Source organism: Phacochoerus africanus, chromosome 4 (genome assembly GCF_016906955.1).
Source record: "Phacochoerus africanus isolate WHEZ1 chromosome 4, ROS_Pafr_v1, whole genome shotgun sequence".
In the NCBI taxonomy this organism is placed as follows: Eukaryota; Metazoa; Chordata; class Mammalia; order Artiodactyla; family Suidae; genus Phacochoerus; species Phacochoerus africanus.
This window is the reverse complement of record NC_062547.1, coordinates 88,503,798-88,528,143: the sequence shown is the minus strand read 5'-3', so window position 1 is coordinate 88,528,143 and position 24,346 is coordinate 88,503,798. Positions and strand designations below refer to the sequence as shown.

Below are 24,346 nucleotides of genomic sequence, written 5' to 3'. Positions count from 1 at the left end.
TGGAAGAATCTGCTAGGAACCAACCAGGAACTCTCCGTTCGGTCCACAGGCAAAGGAAGGGAACACCTGATCTCTTGGCCCCAGAGCCCTACCTTTCCCATCCGCTTGTTCCAGAGTCAGAGACAGGCAGGCCCCTCACCAGGGGTGGGGTGGAGGGTTGGTCACGTACGTCTCTGGTGTCCCTCGTCAGGATAGTCACATTCCAATCCTGTGCGCTTTCTCATGCTTATTTAATCTGATGCTTACAATCATCCTGAGAAAAAAGACTTCACTAAAGCACCTGACTTGCCCAGAGTCAGGACCTAGAAGGGCTGCTTCAGGATTTGAACCTTGTTCTTCCCATTACTGTGTGGCTTCCTCCTTAATACCAGAGCCATGTCTGACTCGCTGCTGGACGCTGCCAGGGTCTGGTCCCACCTGCCCAGCTCACCTGGGTGCACCAGCAGCCATGTCAGAGGGTTGTCAGCCTGCAGTCACCTGGGTCAGGCACCTTTCTCATGTCCTTTGAGGGTTTTCTAGTGACCACAGGAGCTTACAAGGAACACAGCCTGGAAAGCTAGGGAAAAGGAATTTAATTGCCCCCCTGGGCAATGCTCAACCTTGGGCAGGAGCGCGTACACATCAGCCCCTGGCATGTTCTGAGTGGTTTCCAGGGGTGCCCCCAGCACGATGGAGCTCCAGGTGTTCATGGCATAATAACCCACCCGTAAAACATGTCCTTATTGGCCCTTTCCCCCTCCTGTCTCACTTTTCCCACTTCCTCACGTAGGCTTCCTGGAATCACCTCCTGTGACAACAACCTGCAGTAAACCTTTCGCTCGAGGTCTACTTCTGGAAGAACTCAAATGGAGACAAATTTCAAAATTCATGTGGTTGCTGCTACTGTTGCTATTGCTTTTAATTATACTACATTCTCACCAAAAAAAAAAAAAAAAAAAAGCCATAGTGACTTATGGGTTGCTGATCAGTCAGAACCTAGTAACACTTTTAAGACTTGAAAAAACAAAAGACAAGCGTTCCCACAAAGCATCAGGTTATTCCTGTTTTGCTAAGTAGCTTTCTTGCCAGCAGCTGCTCTAATTTCAAAGCAAGGTGGTGATGGCTTTAAAGAGGCTCTGTCAATGCAGTTACAGATCCAGTTTGAAATTTCTATTAAACAATGTACTTTAGGATCTATTCTAAGAGTAGGAAATTCTTTCTTTCTTTCTTTCTTTTTTTTTTTTTTGTATTTTCTAGGGCCGCACCTGCAGCATATGAAGGTTCCCAGGCTAGGGGTCTAATTGCAGCTGTTTCTACCAGCCTACACCACAGCCACAGCAACGCAGGATCCAAGCTGCGTCTGCGACCTACACCACAGCTCACAGCAATGCCGGATCCTTAACCCACTGAGCAAGGCCAGGGATCGAACCCACAACCTCATGGTTCCTAGTCGGATTCGTTAACCACTGAGCCACGATGGGAACTCCTAGGACATTATTTCTTGATGTAAGAAAACAACTAGCTGTTTCTCTGTGGCTCAGTGGGTTAAGGATCTGGCATTGTCAGTGCTGTGGTGTGGGTTCAGTCCCTGGCTCAAAAACCTCCATGTGCCACAGGTGGGGCCGAAAAGGAAAGAAGAACCCGACTGAACGCATAATGTTAAAAAAAAAATCTATAAAGATGATCAAAGTATTTATATTGCAGAGAACAAGAGCAATCATCTCAATATGCATTCTGGATTTATCAACTGTGCACACATATTTTAGGAAGGTTTTGAGAGATTTCAGCATAATATCTAAAAATGACCAACCATTTTATTTTTAGCAAAAAGAGATTCTCAGTTTCTGGTAGCTGTCTGCAACTATAGGCTGAATATGTTTAGATTTTAAAACATATATGTGTAAAATTCTCACATGAAAAAGAGCAGAAGCACAACCCACCGGGATGATGGTTATTTATCCGCAGTTTATCCTGTCCGGGGATGCCAGGCTTGCAAGGCACATGTAATAAGATCACATGCCATGTTTTGTTTTATAGACGCTAACCATTTATTTAACAAAATGGACATTCCTAATATCAAGCACCTTTCTACATTTACAATTTCAGGGGAAAGAAATTTGTGTTCTCTCGTATATACGATTACAAAAGAGTTCCTTATCAACTGAGAGGGGTTAAAACACTTTCTCTACTGATCAGGATCCAGCATCCTTTCGTGAAGTGAGGTGACATTGTTCTTGCGGAAAAAGTCCATGTTTCTTGTCAGAGAAGTAAGTCTTACTCATACAGCCTTCCCTTCACTGTCCATCTGAGGATTTCTTTTACCAATGAAACGGGTGGGAGCCATTTCTCTATTTTGGTTCCCAATTTCAGGTATAACTTCTTCTAACTCGGGAAAGAACTCAAACAGACACCCCGAAGGGTGGAGGTTGTCTTTTTCATCCTCTCTACTCACGCGCTGCTCTAGAAAGTCAAGGGTTTTTTTTTCCAGTGGCTTTGCTCGCGTGCCGATCACTGTGCGTGGAGCTGTCATTAGCACACATGTGCAGAAGAGGCTTTGAAAAATGTTTAGCGCCCACAGGAAAGAACAAGAGAGAGTCCCCCCACCCCAATTCGAATGATTGCTCTGGCAAACTTTGAAAGCCAAGATCACTTGTGCCTTGCAGAATCCGGGGGCTCGATCCCCAGGTGCAAAGTACACTTTCCGGGTTTCTCCAGGGCAAAGGCAGGGTGGACCCCCTCGTTGAACCGGTGCCTAATGATGAAGAGCAACTGTCCAGTCTCGGCGTTTAGAAACAGGAGCCTCTGGGTGGTGTAGTCCAGCAGGATGCCCACTCTGGCGGGATGCTCCGTCACATGGACATCGCTCACAATGCCACTGTAGAAAAATGTGTATCTGGAATGGAACGGAACAGGAATTGAAAACTTCGGGAATCTTGAGGGACCCTGATAAAATCACTCGGGGAAAAAAATCACTTGGAGATAACCAAATTTTCAGTTATTCACTTCAATTCACAATACCGAGGTGCAATGACGTGTCCCAAATACTTGAACCAGATCCCTTCCTAGATGCTAAGGTGCGTAGCTCTTTCCAACAGATGAACATTTTTAATAATTTCGCTCCTTCTGCATCAGGAGGCAGTTCCAGAATAACCAACATATGCCTCCCTTGTGATTTTTTTCTCAGCGTTTTAATTCTTTCCCAGCTGCCCACATGTTTTAACTACCGCATTCATGGTGTGTCATTCTTTTGAATAAGACTCCTTTGAGGCTGCCATGTATTTTTAAAAGTCCCGCAGGCTTGCCTTCCATAAAATGTATTAATTTTACCATTTAAAAAATTTGTAAGAAACTTACATAAGGGCCTTTAGGAAGCCTAAAAACAGTTCATTATTTTTGCCCAGCGTCATCCTTGGTATGTACGTCCTTGTCCCAAACCAACTTTCCTTTTCATCTTCTCAGTGTTTTCTGCAGTCTTACCGCCAAGGGGGGTCATCTTTGATTTCTTTCTTCAATTCAAACAACTTCAGCAAGTATTCCTTGGGCATATCTGTGTGTCCTGCACCTCACTAGGCCCCTGCACCTCCAGAGGCTACGAGGGACCCGAGCCTGCCGTCCTTGCCCCCAGGAAACCCACATTCTCCTGAGCAGGAAGGAAGGTGATGGTGATTTAAACATGGGCTGGGGCTGAGACTTCAGCTCAGGGCACAGACTGGTAAGGTGTTTCCTAAACACATTCAATGAGCCTGGTCTGGTTGTGAAACAAAAGGTTCAAGACCAGGCTGGCAAGGAGAACTGGCTCAACAGAGGAAGCCAAATGGCTCTGCACAAAAAAGTAACACAAGGTGGGAGGCTTCTCCTGGCAAGTTTAGAAACAGAGGGTGGGGCCCTGAAAGCAGGAGAAGAGAAGAAATGAGAGATGGAAGAGAGAGAAGGGATGAGGGGCAGAGTTGTGGATGAGATAGGTCTGAGGGTGAGAGCAACACTGGGCAGCCTGGGGCTCTTGAACCGGGGTGACTCTGGTGGGGGTGAGAGAAGGACAAGGGCCTTAAAGACCTCTGATGTCTGTCTTAAAGGCCCAGAAGCTTGAGTGCAGGAATATTTAGGGAATGGCAAGTTGGCACCTTCCCTGCAGAATGAAGCTCACAGGAAAGGGCCGAGGTTCACGGGGACGGAAGGTCAGACTTCCACAGGGATGAAGGACCCTTTGGATGCCTTGCTAATGTGAAATAGGGCAGAACATCATGAAATTGGAGCACCTGTAGAGCCCGCAGAGGCTGCCCATGGCAATGATGGGGAGCGGTGGTGTGGGCTGGGGCTCTGACAGAAGGCTTGGGGAGCAGATGGCTCGCACTCAGCCAAAGAAGAACAGTCAGGACTGGACAGATGGAGGAAAGGGAGAAGGTGATCCAAGCAGCGGGGGCAGCAGAAGCAATGATAAGGTGGCCGAATAAACCTGTATATTGTGGGAGTTCCCATCATGGCTCAGTGGTTAACGAATCCGACTAGGAACCATGAGGTTTCGAGTTTGATCCCTGCCCTTGCTCAGTGGGTTAAGGATCAAGTGCTGCCGTGAGCTGTGGTGTAGGTCGCAGATGAAGCTCGGATCCCACGTTGCTGTGGCTCTGGTGTAGGCTGGCGGCTACAGCTCCAATTCGACCCCTAGCCTGGGAACCTCCATATGCCATGGGAGTGGCCCAAGAAATGGAAAAAAAAAAAAAACAAAAAAAAACCAAAAACCAAACAAACAAAAAAAACCCTGTATATTGTGGAGAAAGTTACCACCAGCTTGGCAGGTTAAAAGGGGGCATGTGAATGACTCTGAGGATGTCACAAGGAGAGGTGAGTCAGGGGCTAGGCTCTAGACTTGCCCTGTCCATTAGAGCAGCCACTAGCTGCATGTGGCCACTGCAAGTCCAAAATTCAGTTTGTCAGTCTTATGTAACCACATGTCACACATGGCATCATTTTCCTATCACAGAACTTGTCTAGAGGGTTCTGAACACCCAGATAAGCCATTGCCCTACCGTACCCGAAGGCCCCTGGTGCCCACAGGCCCAGCCTCGGTCAGTCCCTGAGTGATTCGCTACCATAGAGGTAACGAAGGGAAAGACATTCCTTGAAGCCTTGGACCCATCAGTTCCGCAGGCCCTGGAATTCACCCTGCCCTACTTCTGCACCATCTCCTACTGCGCATAGCACCTTCTTCTCCACCCTGCCCTCTGGCCCAAGACCAGGCCTCTCTGCCTGGTGTCTGCCTCCCTGCCCAGTTTGTGCCTGTCCCTCCTTGGGACTGCTGGTCCCTGCTCAAACAAGGGTCATCCAGAAGCCTGATTCTTGACACCTGCATGCCCCTGGAACTACCTGGGTGAGAGCCCCTACCTGGGGGAGCCCACCCCCTGGGAGTCTCACTGCTGGCCCAGAATGAGTCCAGACTCCATTCGACCTTGGTGATCCGTCCCCTTGGGGCTTCTCATCCCCTGGCCTGGCCACATTCTTCCTGGCATAACCCCCCCCCCCCGCCCCCCGCCGTGGTCCCACTGGAGTGCCAACACCAGTGTAGACATTTTTAGATTTTTCAGCAGCAAAGGAAGGGACGTGATGCAAATGATGTTTTAGAAATATTTGCCAGTTGTGACACAGAAGGGCTTGGTGTGGGCGGAGACTGGAAGAAAAGCACAGGCATGGAGGCTGTGGGCGAAGTGGCAGAGGAAGTGAAGCCCCGAACTTGGAGGGGTAAGTTAGGAACAGGCAGGAAGAAATGATTCTTTCTCCTTCGATGGTCTCTTTTGGCCTTTCCCACGGTGCCACCTTAGAGCTCGCATGCAATGCAAGTAGAATCAAGAGTAATACCACTTGGTTTAAATCACGAAGTCAGAAAAATGGAAAAACACCAGAGGGTCTGCCCCTGCAGTTGTCTCAGTGACCTAAAGGCCAGGGTGTTCTGTCTGAACCATGAAATGAGGCCCTTAAGACCTGACTTCTCTGTGCCATGACTACAGAGGCAGGCACACACCTCCTCCCAGAATCCACAAAACCTACCCTGGGCCTGGAAGAGCTGAAGACCAAAGTTGTGGAACTTGTTGAACAAAATCCACAGTTCTGTTCTCTAGAATCTGGAACTTTGTTATTGGAGACTCGTCTGGTTTTGGTTCTGAAGGATTCAAGTGTCTAAGGCAATTGTCATGAAATCAACACCTAGTTAAGCAATGAGGTCCTACTGTCTAGCACAGGGAACCACATCCAGTCTCTGGGGATAGAACATGATGGAAGACAATAGAAGAAAGAGAATGTATGTGGATGACTGGGTCACTATGCTGTACTGCAGACACTGACAAAACACTGTGAATCAACTGTAATGTTAAACAGAGACACCTCATTCCAGCTCTAAGTCTACTGATTATAGACTGTGGGTTTGAATGATTTTTTTCCGTGCTGGGCAGAGGCTGGGACCTTAAGCATGGCACTGTGCTGAGTATCTATTAATCATACTTGCTCTGACTTGATGATGCCATGACTTTAAATAGCTCTTGGAGATGGTGTCCGCAGGAACCATGTCAGAGAACCAAACTGCCAAGAAGGATGCAGGGAGAAATGTGCAGCCGGATATATGCAAAATCCCAATCTGTGGGCCTTTTTCTGGGAACTTGTTAAGTACAGCTTCCTTTTTAAGCATTGCATTTGAATAATGCCTCCCATTTGTTTGGTCCTTTACAATTTCAAAGCTCTTCCTTGCACCTGACTTTGTGGGACTCTCACAATCCCGAAAGGTAGCAGACCAGGCATCACTGTCCCCTGACAAGACAGATGAGGCACATCAGATATGCTCATAGGATTAACTCACTTCTGGTGAGTAGCCAAGAGGAGGCTACTCAAGGATGGAACCAGGACTAAAATAAAGTTTCTGGCTCCAGTTCTGTGCTCTTTTATTAGGCCATCAGTTATATTCAGTTCATAACATGCCTGCCTTACATCTCTGAGACTAAACACAAGTTAACGGCTTTCACATCAACCAATTAAACCATACTCGTCATACAGACTCGAGGTTAACAAACCTTGCCTATAAAGGGCCAGACAATAAATATCTTAGACTTTAGAGGCCACTCAGTCTCTGGTGTGAGTAGTCAACTCTGCCACTGTAGCACAAAAGCAGTCACGGGCAACATGTAAACAAAGGAGCTTGAGAGTGTTTCAATAAAACTTTATTTACGAAAAAGGCCGCAGGTCATATTTGACCTCTGGCCTGTAGTTTGCCAACCCCTGATATAGACCAATGGTGGTGGTGGAGGGGGGAGTGTTGGGCATCCCCTTCTTCCTCAGTCCTGCTGACTCCTTCTCCCTGGACAGAGCCCTTTCAGCCTTACTCTTGTAGTCTCTCCCCATCCTGGGATGAGCTTCAAAGGAAGACTTGGCCACTTTCCTAACTCTTCACTATGAGCTTCCTGAGGAGACACACATCCTTTGGGAACCCACTCTGCCCCGCGGGATGGGGAAGCTGGCCTGGCCAAGGCTCTGGGTGGGTACAAGTCTGTCTATTAATAGGAATTGATATAAGAAACACTCTTGTTCTCACGTATGAACTACATTCTGTAAAACTGGCTTCCACATTATCCTCCAGGAACATGTGAGAAAAAGAATATATCTGGGTCACTTTGCTGTACAGCAGAAATTGACAGAACATTGTAAATCAATCATTATTTTAAAAATTGAAAACAAAAACCAAAAAACCTAGCTTCCTCAGTAATTAGAGTAAGAGTTGAGTCTCCATATACTTGAACTCTTGTTTTCTTTCTCAGCTGACTCAGAATTTGAGCAGGGAAGGGAGAGGCTGTGTATTAGGCCCCTCAGAGCCCTCTGCCTAGACATGAATGCATGACACTCAGAGTAAGTGGGGAGGGTCCGGGCTGCGGCTTACCTCTGCGGCTCAGAGCAGTGCATGTACCACGAGCTCTCCCCCTGTCCCAGGGTGCCGGCCTGCACGGCCGAGCTGGAGCAGATGCCAAGTCGGTAAGCTGGGCAGTCTGTGACGGTGGTTTCCCAGTAATGGCGGCCGCAAGCAGGCAGCTCCTCACCCAGCACTGATGGGATTCTGCAGGCAAAGGTGATCAGGTATTGCCAGCCTTTATTTCATAAACATCAACATCCACAAATGCACACACAGTTTCAGCAGGATTCTATCCTTGGAAACCGCTGGAAGTCGGCTAAAAGACATTCATGGTTCCTTGGACCCCTGACCTTGACCTGATCACCAAAGCCTCCCTATGCATTTGACCTATTTCTACTGCCACACACAAGATGCACAGATTGCACACTGCTTTTCTTGGAGGAGCCGAGAATTCAGAAATAATTCAAATAATGGCAGGATAAAAAGAAAGGGCACAATCTTGGCTTCCTTTTGAGAGAATAAGAAAACAGAGGGAGGCAAGTAGGGAGCTCCAAGCGAACAGGACTTGCAAAGTTTTCTTCTAAAATTTGTGGTGGGCAGGGTCTGTGGGTGGGGGAAGAGTCTCCAAAAGCTTTAACCATGACTTCCAGGGTCTGCTGACCTTCCTGGGCACAAAAACCAAATGAAGTGCTGCTCCTGAACGGCAGACAGTTGGGGAGGCCAGATCAGGGATTAACCGGGTCTGCTGCGCATGCTCTGCAGGAGCTTGCGGTCAACAGCCTCTGGGACCCTGGCCGCTTTAGATGGTAGCAGGTATGCCTGAGAGGTGGTCAGAGGTCACTTTGGTCTCACCTCAGCTATTTTTAGAACAGAAAGGGTGAAGGGAACCAAAGCACTTACTGCTGATGGGTGACCTTGTGTGCATGAATCGCTCAATTTTGCTTTGAAATGGCTGAGGCAGCAAGGAAGTGTTTTTAATTTAAGCAGCATTAATAGGCAGTCAGCACCCTCTCCCTCTCCCCTTTAACAGATGAGAAAATGATGAATGCAAGGGAATGTATTTCACTTTCTCGTGTCTTTACCCAACAACCTCATTTCCGTGAGGGGGCTACTGATGGGCCTTGGCTCTCTGGAGCAAAGCCCGGCCGCCTGATATTTATTAGCTCCTTTTCAGGTTAATAATAAATAAACAAAATCCAATAAAGTACATTACGGTTTTCATCAGTTATTATCGATGAACTCTGACCAACCTCCAGTCTACCTCTTTTCTGACTTTTTGAGAACTCCGCAAGGCAGATCTACGTCTTAGATCTTTTTTTTTTTTTTTTTTCCCCTGAATTCACTCATTTGTACATGGTTAGCATCTCTGGTGTTCTGGGCCCCAGGCTGGATTCTGCGGATTCACAGATGCGGAAGACAGGGCTGCTACCTGAGGACTAGTCGAGATGAAGCAGATGACAAAGGACTCTGCAAGTGCTCAGACCTTTTTGCAGACAAGGTCAAAGGGCTCCAGGGCCCAGTGATGGCTTGGCCATTTCCAGGAGCAGTTAATAGCTAAGCCGAGCCGTAGACAGGTGACTAGCAGCATGAGAGGAAAACGGCCCGCATCACCACTGGTGGACTCAGGGCTGTACTGAGAGCTCCCTGGCAGCCTGCCCCAGGGCAGCAGCAGCATGTGCTTCACACGGTTCCAGTTTTCAAAAGTCTTTCACGTCCTTTCTCCCATTTGACCATTGTGACCCTCAAGATATCCACAGGGGATTGCAGACAAGTTGCAAGGTGGTTTCCTACCATGCCCTTGGCTTCTGGCTCTTCTTTACCCTGATGCTTCCTTTTTGTGGGAGCTACTGGGGGAGGAGGGGTCAAGATCCTCAAAGTCCTGCACGTGGCCAGACCCAGAAGCACAACAGAATGTCATTCTCTCTATTCCTTTTCCAGGGGCTAGATATACAATCGGGTCTGCTATTAAAAATAATGGAAGAGGAGTTCCTGTTATGGCTCAGTGGTTAACAAATCCAACTAGGAACCATGAGATTGTGGGTTCGATCCCTGGCCTTGCTCAGTGGGTTAAGGATCTGGCGTTGCTGTGAGCTGTGGTGTAGGTTGCAGACGTGGCTCTGATCCTGCCTTGCTGTGGCTGTGGTGTAGGCCAGCGGCTACAGCTCCCATTAGACCCCTAGCCTGGGAACCTCCATATGCCGCGGGTGTGGCCCTAGAAAAGGCAAAAAGACAAATAATAATAATGATGATGACGATGATGATGGAAGAATTAACCCAGGCTCTTTTTTCATTGAACCAGAGATAATGCCTTAAAACAGCCAATGTATTAAACAAAAGCATCTGTGCTTATATTTCCAACAAAAATACTGACACTTGCTCCAAGTTATGAACTATCTGTCACTTTCCCCCTAGTGATGAACCATCACCGAACTGTACCCATTTGTGCTCAATTCCACCCATCTAGGCAAGTGCACTAAACCAAGGCTGTGCTCAGGTGAGGCCGCCCCGAGGTGACGCACTCAGAAGATACTGCCAAGGCTTCTCCTGCTTTTTACTTACTCTGTCAGGCGTCTCCTCTCAGCGAAGCTGATCACTGTCCCACTTGAGGAAATCTGCAGAGCAGGATGAGCCGTTTCTCTCAACAAGAGAAATCTGGTTCCTAGTGCAGTTAGGAAAATAGGACACTAATGTTACCACAATACCGAGGGCCATCCCGGACCAAGCCCCACATTGCAGAATTTACTCTCCCTGGCCTCTGACATCAAAATCCCCTGCTCCATGTTTTTAGATCCACAGCATTATTTCATCCGTGATAAGTGAACTCCTCGGCTGGTCACCTGGCCTCACTGTGGGCCTCTGTACCAGTGCTCACTCTGTTATGCCACGTATGCTCCCTGCACCAGCAGCAACTACCTTACCCAGAAACTACTTAGAAATGTAAACTCTCAGGTCTGCCCCAGACCTCCTGAATCACAGTCTGTATTTCCATGTGCATGTTCACGTTTGACAGTGTGCTGCTGTAACCTGCAGGAGTGGTCCTAACAGTGGAAGGAGCATGCACCGTACTGGGACTGCAGAGAAGACACATGTGGACAGGCAGCCCCATGTCTTCTCTTCATACACATCAGGCTGGGCCTCGCCACATCCCATGAAAGGCACATGCACAAGTTTTTACTGGTTAAGCAGATCATTTACTGTGCCATCTTGGGGTCTAAGATCATAAAATGATCATCTTTCCACTCCGCATGTCTGTTCACAATAATTGAGAACACCCAAGCATTTCTTGCTGGCACCATCAGGGTATTTTCCCCAAAATGCCATCCAACGGTTTCATCACTTTCTTGAATTACTCATTTGTTTATTCATTCATTCATTTAACAAACACTAATTAGCCCAAAACCATGGGCTAGGTGTGGAAAATAAGCAGAAGAATAAGACTGGAAGCTTGTTCATGGAGTTCACAGTGTCATAAGAAAATCCCCATCCTACTCTTCTTCCAACACACACTCCAAACATACCTACAACTTACAGCACGTTGTGAGCCAAAACAGTATCATCTGGGGAGATTAATAACACATGGTAGAGCCCATATCCAGGTAAATTAGATCAGGATCTCCAGGAGTGGCCATGCCCCTACCCCCAACTGCACCAGTATTTTTTAAGCTCCTTGGCTGATTGCTCATGGCAAGCCAAGGTTGAGAACCTCTTAAACCAGAAAAATTAAAGAAATATCTTGGAGTTCCTGGTACAGTGCAATGAGATTGGCGTCATCTTAGAGACATAGGTTGGATCCCTGGCCCGGCACAGTGGGTTAAGGATCCAGCATTGTTGCAGCTATGGTTACAACAGCAGCTCAGATCTGATCCCTGGCCTGGAACTCCATATGCCACGGGACAGCCAGAAAAGGGAAGAAAAGAAAAGAAAATACAAGAGAAGAAAAGAAACATCTCAACCTTTGGCTCATCTTGGGTCCTCATGCCAAAAACCTAGCACTGTCAGCAGGTTAGGGGCTTAAATAAATTACCCCCCAGGATGTCTTCTCTGGGTGGTGAAAGGGAAGGAGGGGGAATGCTTGGAAATTCTTCCCTGTGTGCAAAGGAGAAAGTACCTCTGGTGGAAATGAGGGCAGCTTCACTCTGTTCACTTGTCCCGAATGCATTGATGGCTCTCACGTAGAAAAAGTAATTGTCATTGGGTTGGAGGTTAACTTTCAGCTGGAGTCCTTTAATTCCAGAAAAAGATCTAAAAGATGAAGGGAAATTAATAATTTTAAATGTAATGCTACATGCTAAGCAACTCATCATATTTCAGTCCTGGAACAAATGAAGATCAAATAATTTATTTTCCCCTTTCTATGACCATGGATTTAGAAAGGCAGATTCTACACAATGTCCATTGTCCCCTAAGATGATCCGTTCACTTCTACCTTTGCCAACTTTTATCTAATATTGTGCCTTCCAGAATGTTTTTTGGAATAGAACCAGACCGTTCAGAACTTCAGGAAACATACTAGCTTTTTGGTTAATGAGTCTCCAAGCACATATTATTTTCTTAATCAATTTTTGGCAGAGAGGGCACTTCTATATTAAGATGGGGTTGAGCCAATCTATAATGCAAAACACATTAATTAGCTCATTAACAGATCCTGAAGAATGGAAAACTTAAGGTGAGTTATGATTTTGCACATGGCCATCAGGCCAAAGCCAGCAGTTATAGAAACCGAAGACTTCTAAAGACAACAATGGTCTTTAAAGCAAGCTTAATCCTGGCAAGAAAAGAGAATTCTAACTGCCAAATAAAATCCCCAAAGTTGCTGTTCCTAAATCTCCAATTTACATTAAAAGAAGGAATTCCCTTCGTGGCTCAATGGTTAATGAACCTAACTAGCTCCATGAGGACTTGGGTTCGATCCCTGGCCTCGCTCAGTGGGTTAAGGATCCGGCAATTCTGTGAGCTCTGGTGTAGGTCAAAGACGAAGCTCTGATCCTGTGTTGCTGTGGCTGTGGCGTAGGCTGGCAGCTATAGCTCTGATTAGACCCCTAGCCTGGGAACTTCCATATGCCCCGGGTGGGGCCTTAAAACAAAACAAAACAAAACAGAACAAAACCAAGCATACATTAAAAGAAAAGCACTGGACATGGCATCTAGGTGGCAGCAGGCTTGGCAAGTACACCGTTAACAGCCTAACCATTTAAGCACATGTGGACTTGCTGGATTTGCAAACGGAGTTCTCTGGACTTGCCAATGAGCTGGAATAGTTCTGTGCCTCTTTTCCATTCTCTTTAATCTGCTGGATATCATGTCCCAGAGCATTTATATAAATACAGGACACAAGGGCTCTTTCTTTTAGCCTTCATTTGGAGAGGCTTTGGCGCATTCGGCTCCTTGCTAATAAAAGAAGTCCTAATCTGAGTGCTAAAGAATCAGAATCCTGTTCCTAGGAGATGTGCACTGGATCCTGGTCATTGACAACAAGGCTGCAATAGCCCTCAAGTTCATTCTGAGGGAGAGGGTTTTTTGGGTTGTTTTAAGCTGTTTGTTTGCTTTATTTGTTATTTTCTTTGAGTTTGTTTTGTTATTAATGAATGTACTCAAAAGCATTAGAATCAAAGAGTAGCCACAATTCATTCTCAGATTTTTTTTTTCAGGGTATTTCTGTTTTTGTTGACATTTCATTCTCAGTACCTGCCTTAAAGAGTATCATGGAGAACCAGGAAAAGTAAAAAGTATCATTGACCCAGGAAACAAATGAATATAGATGTTTTCAAAGGCAGAAAAAGCCGGTCAGAGTACCAATCCCTCCCCCCACCAATGAGCCGTCTGAAAGCACAAAAGCTCACCATGTGTTCTGCAGAAGGGGGGATGGGTTGGGAACAGGGGAGCAGCCCAGGTCTATTTATGTATTTGCTATTCAGTGTCCTATCTGGAAAAGGTCAGTACAAACTCCCTAAACCTTATTGGTTGTTATTTCAGAACCTACCACCTGACCAGGCCCTCAGAAAGTACTATCTTTAGATGCATAGAGAATTGGTGATGAAATTGAGCCACATGTCCACCGACAACCAACTATGCTTTTATTAAACAGTAAAAACCCAGGTCTTGTGATTGAGAATGCAATTGCCAACTACTATCTTTTTCTTTTCTTTTTTCTTTTTTTCTGTTTTTGTTTTTTTTAGGGCTGCACCTTCAGCAGGTGGAAGTTTCCAGGCTAGGGGTCAAATCGGAGATATAGCTGCCTGCCTACGCCACAGCCACATGGGAATCCAGCCACATCTGTGACCTATACCACAGCTCTTGGTATCACTGGATCCTTGACCCATTGAGCGAGGCCAGGGATCGAACCTACAGTCTGATGGATACCAGTCGGCTTTGTTTCTGTTGCACCACAACCGGAAGTCCCGCCAATATCTTGATTATTAGTCTGGGGTAGACGTATTGCCGATCTTTTCTGAATTGATGACTGAAGAGATGTTTTCAATGTACATTGATTATAACAAGCTTATTGTGTCACTAAACACACTCAGGTCTGAACTGAATTTCAGACTACATCCACTCCATTAAATAAATATTTTTGATCACTAATCATCTGCCTAGGCCCTGTCTCTGCCTAAGGGGGAAGGGGCAAGAATAGGTGAGGAAATTTTGTCTCTAGAAAAGGGATAGAACATATGGGCTTCCTTGTAATAATGCAGTTATAAAATGCCAAGGATGCAGTTTTGGGGGTAAGTGGTAAATGTTTGCTCTTAAATTTTATGAGTTCTGTCAAAGAGAAAATTCCATCTACACAGTCAGCTGCATGCTATGCCTTATTACTCATTTAAAGAATAAAAGTTTACATGGTACAGAAGCCAGTACTTGGAATCAAATCTGCTTTCAGTGTGAGAACAGGTCATACAGACCTGTATGCACAAGGCCCTCACTGAATCTATAAAAGCACCAGGCGTGAAAATGAAAGTAATATGAAAGGTGGCAGGGTTTTATTGTTATAATTTCTATCTTATGCTCAAGCACCAAAAATAAAGTTCAGTTAACAAACAGGTCGTTTCCGTGTCTATTTATTCTGGCTGACCTCACAAATATCACAAGTCTTCACATAAGCAGTCCCTACTTTTTAGCCAAATGAAAACTTCAAAACTTTTGGAATTTGAAAACTAAAATGCGGCACTCTTCATAGATCATATTTTTAATTTCAAAACCAAAACCTTTTCATTACTGCAACTGACACACGAGTTAAAATGAGCTTTGCATAGTTTGTAATTGAATTCAAATTCACAGAATATCCAAACTGGAGTAAGTGATTAGACAGCAAGTGGAACCACAGCAAGTTGTTGGTGCTTAGGTAAGAGAAGATTTTAGCCATATCAATAACATGGGTAGTCTGGATATCCCATTGTGGCACAGTGGAAACAAATCAGCCTAGTACCCCTGAGGACGTAGGTTCGATTGCTGGCCTCACTCAACGGGTCAAGGATCCAGCTTTCTTGTCAGCTGTGGTTTAGGTCACAGATGCGGTCAGATCCTGAGTTGCTGTGTCTGTGGTGTAGGCTGGCAGCTGTAGCTCTGATATGACCCCTAGTCTGGGAACTTTCATATGCTGAGGGTGTGGCCCTAAAAAAGCAAAACAACAACGATGATGACAACAACAACAACAAAATAACAGTGAGTAATCTGTTAGAAGTCTAGAGCCAATAATAAAATTCCAAAGGCAATAAAAAATATGAGTCTCATGTTGGGTCCTAACTGTGGGATCTTCCCTCAATCAAGAACTTTAGGTGCAGCAGAAAAGGAAGGCTTTTACAGGCAGAGATTCCAGCAATGTAAGGGCAAGGAAGCATCCAGAAACCCTGATACAAGAGCAAATTAACTGCTTACTGGTGGAGCATAAGATGCTATGGGGTTTGATCACAGAGGAGCTCTGCACCCAAGCAGGTCTTCAAAGGAGTCTCAGCTTGCTCATTGGTAGGAAAAAGGACATGTGTTAAACTCAAATGCTGTCAGGTAGAGAAACCTGACTTAAAGGAGACCCACTGTCTCCTCAGAGGTCTGAAGGACCGCCATGTGAATTCGTTACTTTGTGCAAGGAATGATTGAAAAGTTTGTCACAACTCACCATGGACAACAAGACAAGCATTATTTTACCTGGGAACTGAAAAAGATCTTGATGAAGTAAAAAACCATTAAGGACTTACTGCGTAAATGGGAAAAGAAGAAAAGCATTCCCTAATAATCTAATAATACAACAGACATGAGTTAAAAAAAATTGGGAGGTAGGAGGTAAAATTATTATCATTTTTAGACAATATGACTGCTATCTACAAAGCTCAGGAAAATCAGCTGAAAAACTCAAATTTAGTAAGCTAGCTGGATGTGAAACTAATTTAAGAAAACAAAATCCTTCATATGCAAATAACAGCTAGATAGACGATAAAGCAAAAGAAAGGTCTTATTTAGAATAGTGGCAAACATAAAAAAAGAGTATAAGATTTATATGAAAAATATCTCTGAAAGGAATACTGAAGGAAAACACAAAAAACTTGACTGAAAGGAAAGGCATATTACTTCTTGGATAGGAAAATACAATATCATGAAAATTTCAATGCTCCCTAAATTAATCTGTCAATTTAACAGGATTTCTAAAAATACTAAATTGCCAGGGGCAGGGGAGTAGAGATGACTACACAGTTTGATTCTAAAGATGTAGGTGAAAAATAAAGTAGCAAATAGAAAAAAAAAGTCATGAAGGGCAACCTAACTTACCATGAATTCTAAAATTATAAATCTATAATAATAAAAACAATATGGTATTGGGGTATAAATAGATGGGACAATGGAACATGTTATAAAGGTCAGAAATGGAGCCAAATGTGGATTCTTGAGTATATAATAATAGAAGCATTTCAAATCAGAAGGGGAAATGATGGGTTTTCTTATTGGTACAGCTGCACAGCCATTCCAGAAAAAATAAAATTGGATTTCCTACTCCATACTTCATTTCAAAAGTAGAAGTAAACTAGAATTAACATTAAAAAATATGCATGGCACTAAAACAACCAAAAAAATGCAACTCATATCATAGATAAGAGTTAATGTTCTTTAATAAACAGAGAATTTCTACAAATCAATAAGAAAAAAATACTTCAATCTAACAGGGCAAAAAAGGTCAAGGAAAGGAACAGTTCATAGAAAAGGAAGTACATGGCTCTGAACATATAGAAATATGTTCAACCTAATAATAGAAATGCAAAATTAAACTATAATAAGATTCCATTTTCTACTTATCAAACTATCAAAGATAAGTTTTATCACATCTCATGTAGGAAAGAGTATGCAGAACCAAGCACTCATATATGCTGGTGGATAGAGTGTAAATAGCTACAGCCTCTATGGAGACAGTTTGGTAATATTTATCAAAATTCAAAATCTACTCGATGTTCTATGATAACCTATATGAGAAAAGAATCTGAAGGGAAATGGATATATGTATAGGATGGCTGCTCTACTTTGCTGTATACCTGAAACCACACAACACTGTAAATCAATTATACTCCAACAATTTGTTTTTAAATGTACATACTTTTTAACTAGTCATGGTACTTCTAGGAATTTATCCTACAGATATACTTGCACGTGTGTGAAATAATAAATGCATGAGGTTTTTTCTGCAACACTCTTTGTAAGCATGGAAACACCTTAAGTGCCCCTCAGTTGGTCAAATAAATTAATTATATTGTTAGAACACAATGAAATTTCTTTTCTTAAATTGATGCAGTTCCATATGTATTGATATGAAATACCAAGAAATATTTTTTAATGAGAAAAGGTGGAAGAAGTGTATATAGCATGCAATCATTTGTTGAAAAAATATAGATGCTATATATGCACAGACTACCTAGAAAGATAAATACAAATCAAGTAACAGTAACTGCCTCTGGGGAAGAGAAGCTAGCAGACAAAGCATAAGTAGAAAGGAGACTTAATTTTCAGTGTTCTTTTTGATATGTTTTGAATTTGTACCATATATATGTATGTATTATCTATCCATTAATTAAACGATTTACTTTTGGAGCTATATCCTAAGTTCACGAGGTGGTTGAATGTGTTGGAAAGATGCACAATGGTGTGAACTTAGTAAAGTAGCTTTTCCAGGAATTTGATAATTCAACAATTAGCATTGACTAGAAGCAAGGATGCACATGTGCTCAAGGTAAGCTGAGGAGCTGGTCGCCACGAGAAGTGGCTGTCCTCTGCACTGCCACGTCTCATACCTGAATCTAAGCATATTTTCTCCCAGGAAAAGGGGGTGGCATGTGTACAAACAATATGGAAGAATCCAGTGCCATGACTCCTGGAGGCAGCCTACGGATGGTGCTGTCACTGCAGTGCACAACAGATGGCTAAGTATGGATTGTTTTTTAAAAACACTGTGGGCTCTTCTGTTGGCAGCGCCAATATTCAGCCAGTGAATCAACACCATTAATATCATATCAACACCATTAATATCATATCAACACCATTAATATGAACTGTGAACAGAGCACACTGCTGGACCCTAAGGGGACCAGCTAGTAAAGCAGTGTTTCCCATACCTGCTAGGGCACCATAAGATCTTTGAATCAGAACCTCTTAAGAGGGGCCTGTGAATCTAAACTCCAACGAGCATCCCTTCTTTTAAAAAAATAATTTTTATTTTTCCCATTATAGTTGGTTTACAGTGTTCTGTCAATTTTCTACAGTATAGCAAAGGGACCCAGTCACACATACGTGTATACATTCTTTTTATCCTCCATTACGCACCATCATAAGTGACTAGATATATACAGTCCTATACAGCAGGATCCAGTTGTTTTTTAACGATCAATTAGGTTTGAAAAATATAATCATAAGAGAGTGTGGGGTGAGAAGAGGTGGAAAGGGGAAACAGGAAAAAGAAGAAAAATCCATGAAAACATAAGCAACATTAAATACAACAACTAACTAACTGGCTTCAGCTATTGGAAGCCATTAATAAAATCTGAACTCACTGTAAACAGGGAACTTTTTTAAGATGAAAAATGTGGTTAAATCAAAACTAAGAAGAAAATTATATATTGGCTTTTGTTTTTTAAAAAACTTAATAAAAATTGGGGGCTTGTTTGTTTGTTTGATAAATGGGGATTTTTGAGACCCAGTGTTAACTAAGCATCACTGTTAGTTCATAATAGTACAGAAACGTAACATGAAGCTAAAGCCTGCTGACCATGAAACTTAGGTTTTCCTATAATTTGAGTCTCACAAAATCAAAGAGAGTGAAAAGATTCTAGCAGAAGGATCCTGGATTTTTGTTTTCTCTGTAGTTACCTTCCAACACCTGAATGACACCATTTCAAGGAGAGAATCCCAAGAGCCTTGTAATACTCATTCTTTTAGATTCTCTAAGATCTCCTTTGCCACTCCAAGGTCACAGAAGTGGACAATCACCTGAGGTCCCATAGAACTGCCTGCATAGAATGGAAATTTAACATTATGCTTTCAGATCCCAGTTTTAAAAATGGTTACTTAGGGAAAGTTTTTCTATCTTTTGTAAAACTGCTCTTAAAGACAATCACTATTATCTTATTCAATAGCCCTTATATAAAGATCTACATGAAAAATTCATCTTAGAACTGAATGTCAAGAAATATAATTGTCTCTTTTAGTGAAATGTTGTGCTTCCTTTTTTTTTTTTTTAAAAAAAAGATGAGTTATGTAATCTTTCTTTCTTCCTCTTGCTCTCTCCCCCTCTCTCTTGTTTGCACCTTAGCTGCCAGGAAGTTCAGATTTAAATTTTATGTTCCACTGAGGCTCTGTTCTTAACCTGTGCTTTTTTGATACAATCTCTGTACCCCTACATTATCTGGCTCTTGCTCTCAGAGGGGTTGCTTTTAGTGGTTCTGTCATGTCTGGGTCTTTTATTGTGAACAACTTGAATATTTTTGGAAATTGACAGAACATAAGTTAGAAGTGAAGGAACAGGTTGGGTTTCCATTGACTGAGGTTTTACTCTACAACCAGGAGTTGTATAAGATTTTTAATGATCAAAGTGAAACGAGATTCATTTGGGAAGAAAAATTCCATAGGAAAAGCTGAATGCCAAGAATTCTGGTGGGGGTGCCCCGGGGTGGGGGGTTATATTTCCAGAGCTCCCTTTAGAAGAATATGACAACCTGGGTCAAGAACAAGACATATAAAGATTGTCTATTAGCCCATAATTACTCAATGAATTTTGGCCCAATCATGCTAGTGGGCCTCCTGTCACCCCTTAAAGTAATAAGCACAGGGCAGGAATGACCTCCTTCACACCTAGGTTGTGGGGAAGGTCAGATCACTTGCTCTTCAAGTATAGTCAGCCGTCATCTATCCAGCTGAAAGCTTAGTAAACACTTTTTAAAAAGAAAAAAAAAAATGTTGGGATTCTTCATCTCCTGCTCAGGCACTAAGTTCATGAGGAAATTCAACCACATCTGTCCTTACTATTCAAAGTGGCAGGTGTCCCCAGCTGGGAATATCCAGCTCCCCCAGACAATTCTATTCCTGCCCCACCATGTGTGGCCCCAAAAGCTAGAAGCAGGAGGAACATGAGCTTCCAGGTCCAGCACCCAGAGCCCAACCCACCCTGAGGATGCTCCCAGGGAGGGTGGCCCTGGAGGGTCTCCCGCCCCAGTCCCCGCCAGCCCCTAAGAGCAGGAAGTTCACTACCAACCACTTTTGTGGTGTATTGAGTCTCACAGATTTGTCATTCAGTACACAGCTTCTTTCTGCACAGCCCACACAGCTAATCCCTGTACTATATTTCTCTCAGCTTTCCCTCCTCCACCCACAGTTCTGCTGACTTCTCTCCACACAGGAGAGACAGAACAGCCGAGGAAACAGGCGAGTGGTGGAAAATTTCTGAAAGTGTTTTGAGCCCACCCAACCTGAGGAGAGCATTCAAAGAAAAACAGGAAAGGGTGAGTAGGAGCTCCCTCAGCCCCCGCACACAAGCCGGGGATTGTCACTCCCGCCCACCCCCAAGCCCAACAGGGGCCGACTGCTGGGACACAGCCACGGGGCGCCCACACACCAAAATATGCAAATGTGCTTTCTGTGAGGATGATGGAATGGAGGCGATGGCTCGGCTATTTCAGACACCACGTCACGGAATGTGGGAGCACAGTAGGCTCATTGCATTCAAACACCTCCTCTGAGAGTTCAACCAGAACCTTTGGTCTTAAATTGGCATTTCTCAAGGCCATCATACTGGGAGAATGGAGGCAGGTCTGAAGGTGGATGTGGTTCTGATCTGGCAACAAAAATTAGAGCCCCGAATCTAAAGAATTAACTCCTAGTCAAGGTCCTGTGTGTCTGTGCGCGCACACATGGGTGCACGCAAGCATGCAATTTCATATTACTCATCTTTTCTCCCTTTTCATTTCCTTCCCACTTCTGTTCCTACTCCAGACCAGCACTTTTAAGGCTGTCTGTCGTTTCAGGGATTGGGGTGAAATAGAGATGTAAATTCACTGAGTTCTTAGTTCTGTTTCCTTCTCCATCTCTCCTTGCTGGAGATTCCTGCCAGTTAGATGACTTGGCAAGGACCAGAGAAGACTGGCTAATGTCATCCTCCATCCGCTCATTCGCTCGTTAAGACCTTTGATAAACAGGGGCATTAATATGGTTCCTGACCTTACCTGGGTTTTTTGTTTGTTTGTTTTTGTGGGACTTTTTTATGTTTTTTTTTGTTTCAGTTTTGCATTCGATTTAGCATAGAGGTTTTACATTGAATATAGAATTTATCTAAGGGTTAAGTAACCAATGGCTAAACAAGATTATAAGTGTGCTTCCCTATAAGTGATCCACAGAAAGGTTTCTAACCCACAGCTTAGATTTGTCCTATCTCCTAGTTAAACATCCAAGCACTAAAATTAACTCATTTACCATTCTTCTTTACTTTGTTGGCACAGGTTTTTGTTTTTTGTTTTGTTTTGTTTTTTTCCCCCATTTTGAATAAGAGAAGGGAAAGCCTCAAAGCTGGCTTAACTTTTTTGGTTGGTGTCAGTATTATGTGTTCATTGTTAATGAACCCATTCATGTAACACATATGTACTGAGTAGCTACAATACTTCAGATACTGTCCAAGGCACTGGAGCTGCAACTTTACATAATAATCCCTACATGAAGCCAACAAATGAGTGGGATCAGACCACCCTTGGCTTGCTGTTCTTTTCAAGACAGAAAATAACTTTAATTATGCACTGCTATGCAGAAAACCAAAGTGAATAATGTGGTTTGCCTTTGTTGGCTAGGGGTGATCAAGCTTTGAGGTTCTTTATTGATTCTAGTGTTTCAGTAGCTGTCTACTTGGGCAATATACATTTTAGTTAGATTGTTAATCTTTTGCTGAGTTTTCAACCATCAGCCATTGTATGGAATGTTTTAAAGTTGGTTATAAGAACCAGATGGTCAAAAGACCTAAGATGCCTACCCACCTCAGAAAAGCAGAATTTTCCTTCCCTCCTCAACTCTTAATTGGAGAACCTAAAGAGATACAAATGAGTTTTGCAGCCCTGGGCCTCTAAAATTAAGGATGAATTATTTCAGTCTATTGATGCCAACCTAAGGTACAAGGTGGTGATATTTCTTGTATTGGGGAGGGATGACCATGATGTGGTGCAGCATTGGTAGACTTATTGGATGAACAGGGTAATGATCTGTGGCCAACAAAATTCTGCATCCTTCAAAACATTATCTCTTGTGAGAGTTGGCAGGGATCAAGAGCCTGGAGAGTCATCCTGGGCTATGGGTTAAACATACTATTCTACCTCCTGGCACTGAGGGATCTTTTAGCACCTAAATGGAAAAGAGCTCCATCTCCAACACAGCTCCAAGCTATCAACAAGGCTCTGCCTGTGGAATGTCCCTTCACATCTAAATCTGCTGGACCATATCCATTCAATAACAAAGGATTCTTGTATTATTCCATAATGACTATAAACTTCTTCTTATCCAGTGTCTCAGATGTTCTCCTTTGGCAAGAAAAAATAAAATGAACCCAATGGCAAAGTCTCAAATGGAATAAACTAATGACAAGTCTTGTTTTAATAAACTCAACTTTTGTCTTAATGAAATTGGTGGATAGCCATTTCCTTCCCCCCTAGAAATAGAACTGTTATTGAATTCTCTGGCTTTGATGAAGACTTTGTTTGGAATGTATTGTTCATTGCTGATATCAAATAGACTTTTCTGAGGGCCCCCACATGATCAGAGAAAGGAAAAACATTAATCAAAGGGGTTTTGCATGGTACCGCATTCTCTCTTTATGTCTATGTTTTTCTTGTGGCAAAGGGAACCAAGGATACACAAGAATTCTCAGTTGTCAGGTTGTTAAGGCATGCTAACTCAAACTGTGTAATGACACAAGTTTTAGAACTAGTGGAAAGAATAAGACAAACCTGAATTTGCATCCTGACTCCAAACTCATACTCCATCATTTAATACCTTGGCCAAATTATTTCACCACCCTGAGACTCATTTAATGGAGATCATGATCTCCCTCCTAGAACTGCTGGGAGGATTAGATGAGATTTAGCACATGTCTTGGCATGTTGAAGGCCCTCAGTGATGCCATTTCCCCTTTCATCCCTGCTTTCCCTTCTCCCTGTAGCCACATTTATGAGATGACATCACATAGTGAAATGGCTACGAGGTCTCAGGGTTTCCAGATTTCTGCTGATTTAAGAATCTGACTGTGCTGATATTATTTATGCAAATGTCAGCTGGGGACCGGTGCTATCACAAGGATGAGTCATTCCAGAGCCCTCCTGAACAGCCCGATCTGGCCTCAGAAGGAACTGCGCTTTCCTCACGGATGGTGGAGAATGATGGGAGGTTGCCCTGGGACACAGGCACGCCTGATTAAATGCCCTCCTAGCATCAAGAGTTTTTGTAGAGAAGGTCCAGGATTCCCCTAAGTGACATTAAACAGTGGTTGGCAGCTTGGACTTTGAAATCCAACCAAAACAAGCTTTGAGTCCTGGTCACCACTCACTAGCTGCTAGCCTCTCAGAGCATCTGGTTTCTCTTAGCGTCAGTGTGAGGATTAATTAAGGCGATGTGCATAAAGCATTCAGGACAGTGACTTGGCACATGGTTAATGCTCAGTGGAAGCCAGTTATAATCTCTCTCTCTTTCTCTGCATCTCTGTCTTTTGTCTTCCTCTCTCTCCCTCCCTCGTTACTTTCTCTGTCTCTCTGTCTCTGTCCCCATTTGGGTCTGTCTCTCTCTTTCTCTGAGTTAACCTCTCAGCTATTTGCTAATCATTGCAGACTGCCTTCCAGCAATTGGCACATTAACACAGATGATGTTTCTTGTACATTTACTATGTTCTCACTTCTGCTGAAACGCCGGCAACCCACCCATACATACCCTACTCATCATTTAATTCATCCTTTGATCAATATTTTGTGAAAACTGTCTTCACATATTTGAAAG

At 43.6% G+C, this 24,346-nt stretch overlaps 1 protein-coding gene across 1 annotated transcript in view; it reads right to left on the bottom strand.

The window, feature by feature from the left end:
- Positions 1–2,003: 2,003 nt before the first annotated feature.
- The window catches only part of CMYA5 (cardiomyopathy associated 5), a 115,222-nt gene continuing 92,879 nt past the window's right edge, over positions 2,004–24,346 (bottom strand). Inside the window, exons 10-13 of the mRNA XM_047778182.1 lie at positions 11,970–12,103; positions 10,421–10,520; positions 7,892–8,065; positions 2,004–2,872 (exon numbers count right to left, since the gene is read on the bottom strand). Of these exons, the coding sequence (XP_047634138.1) occupies positions 2,626–2,872; positions 7,892–8,065; positions 10,421–10,520; positions 11,970–12,103 (655 nt within the window). The 3' untranslated portion in view covers positions 2,004–2,625. The remainder of the gene's footprint in view (positions 2,873–7,891; positions 8,066–10,420; positions 10,521–11,969; positions 12,104–24,346) is intronic.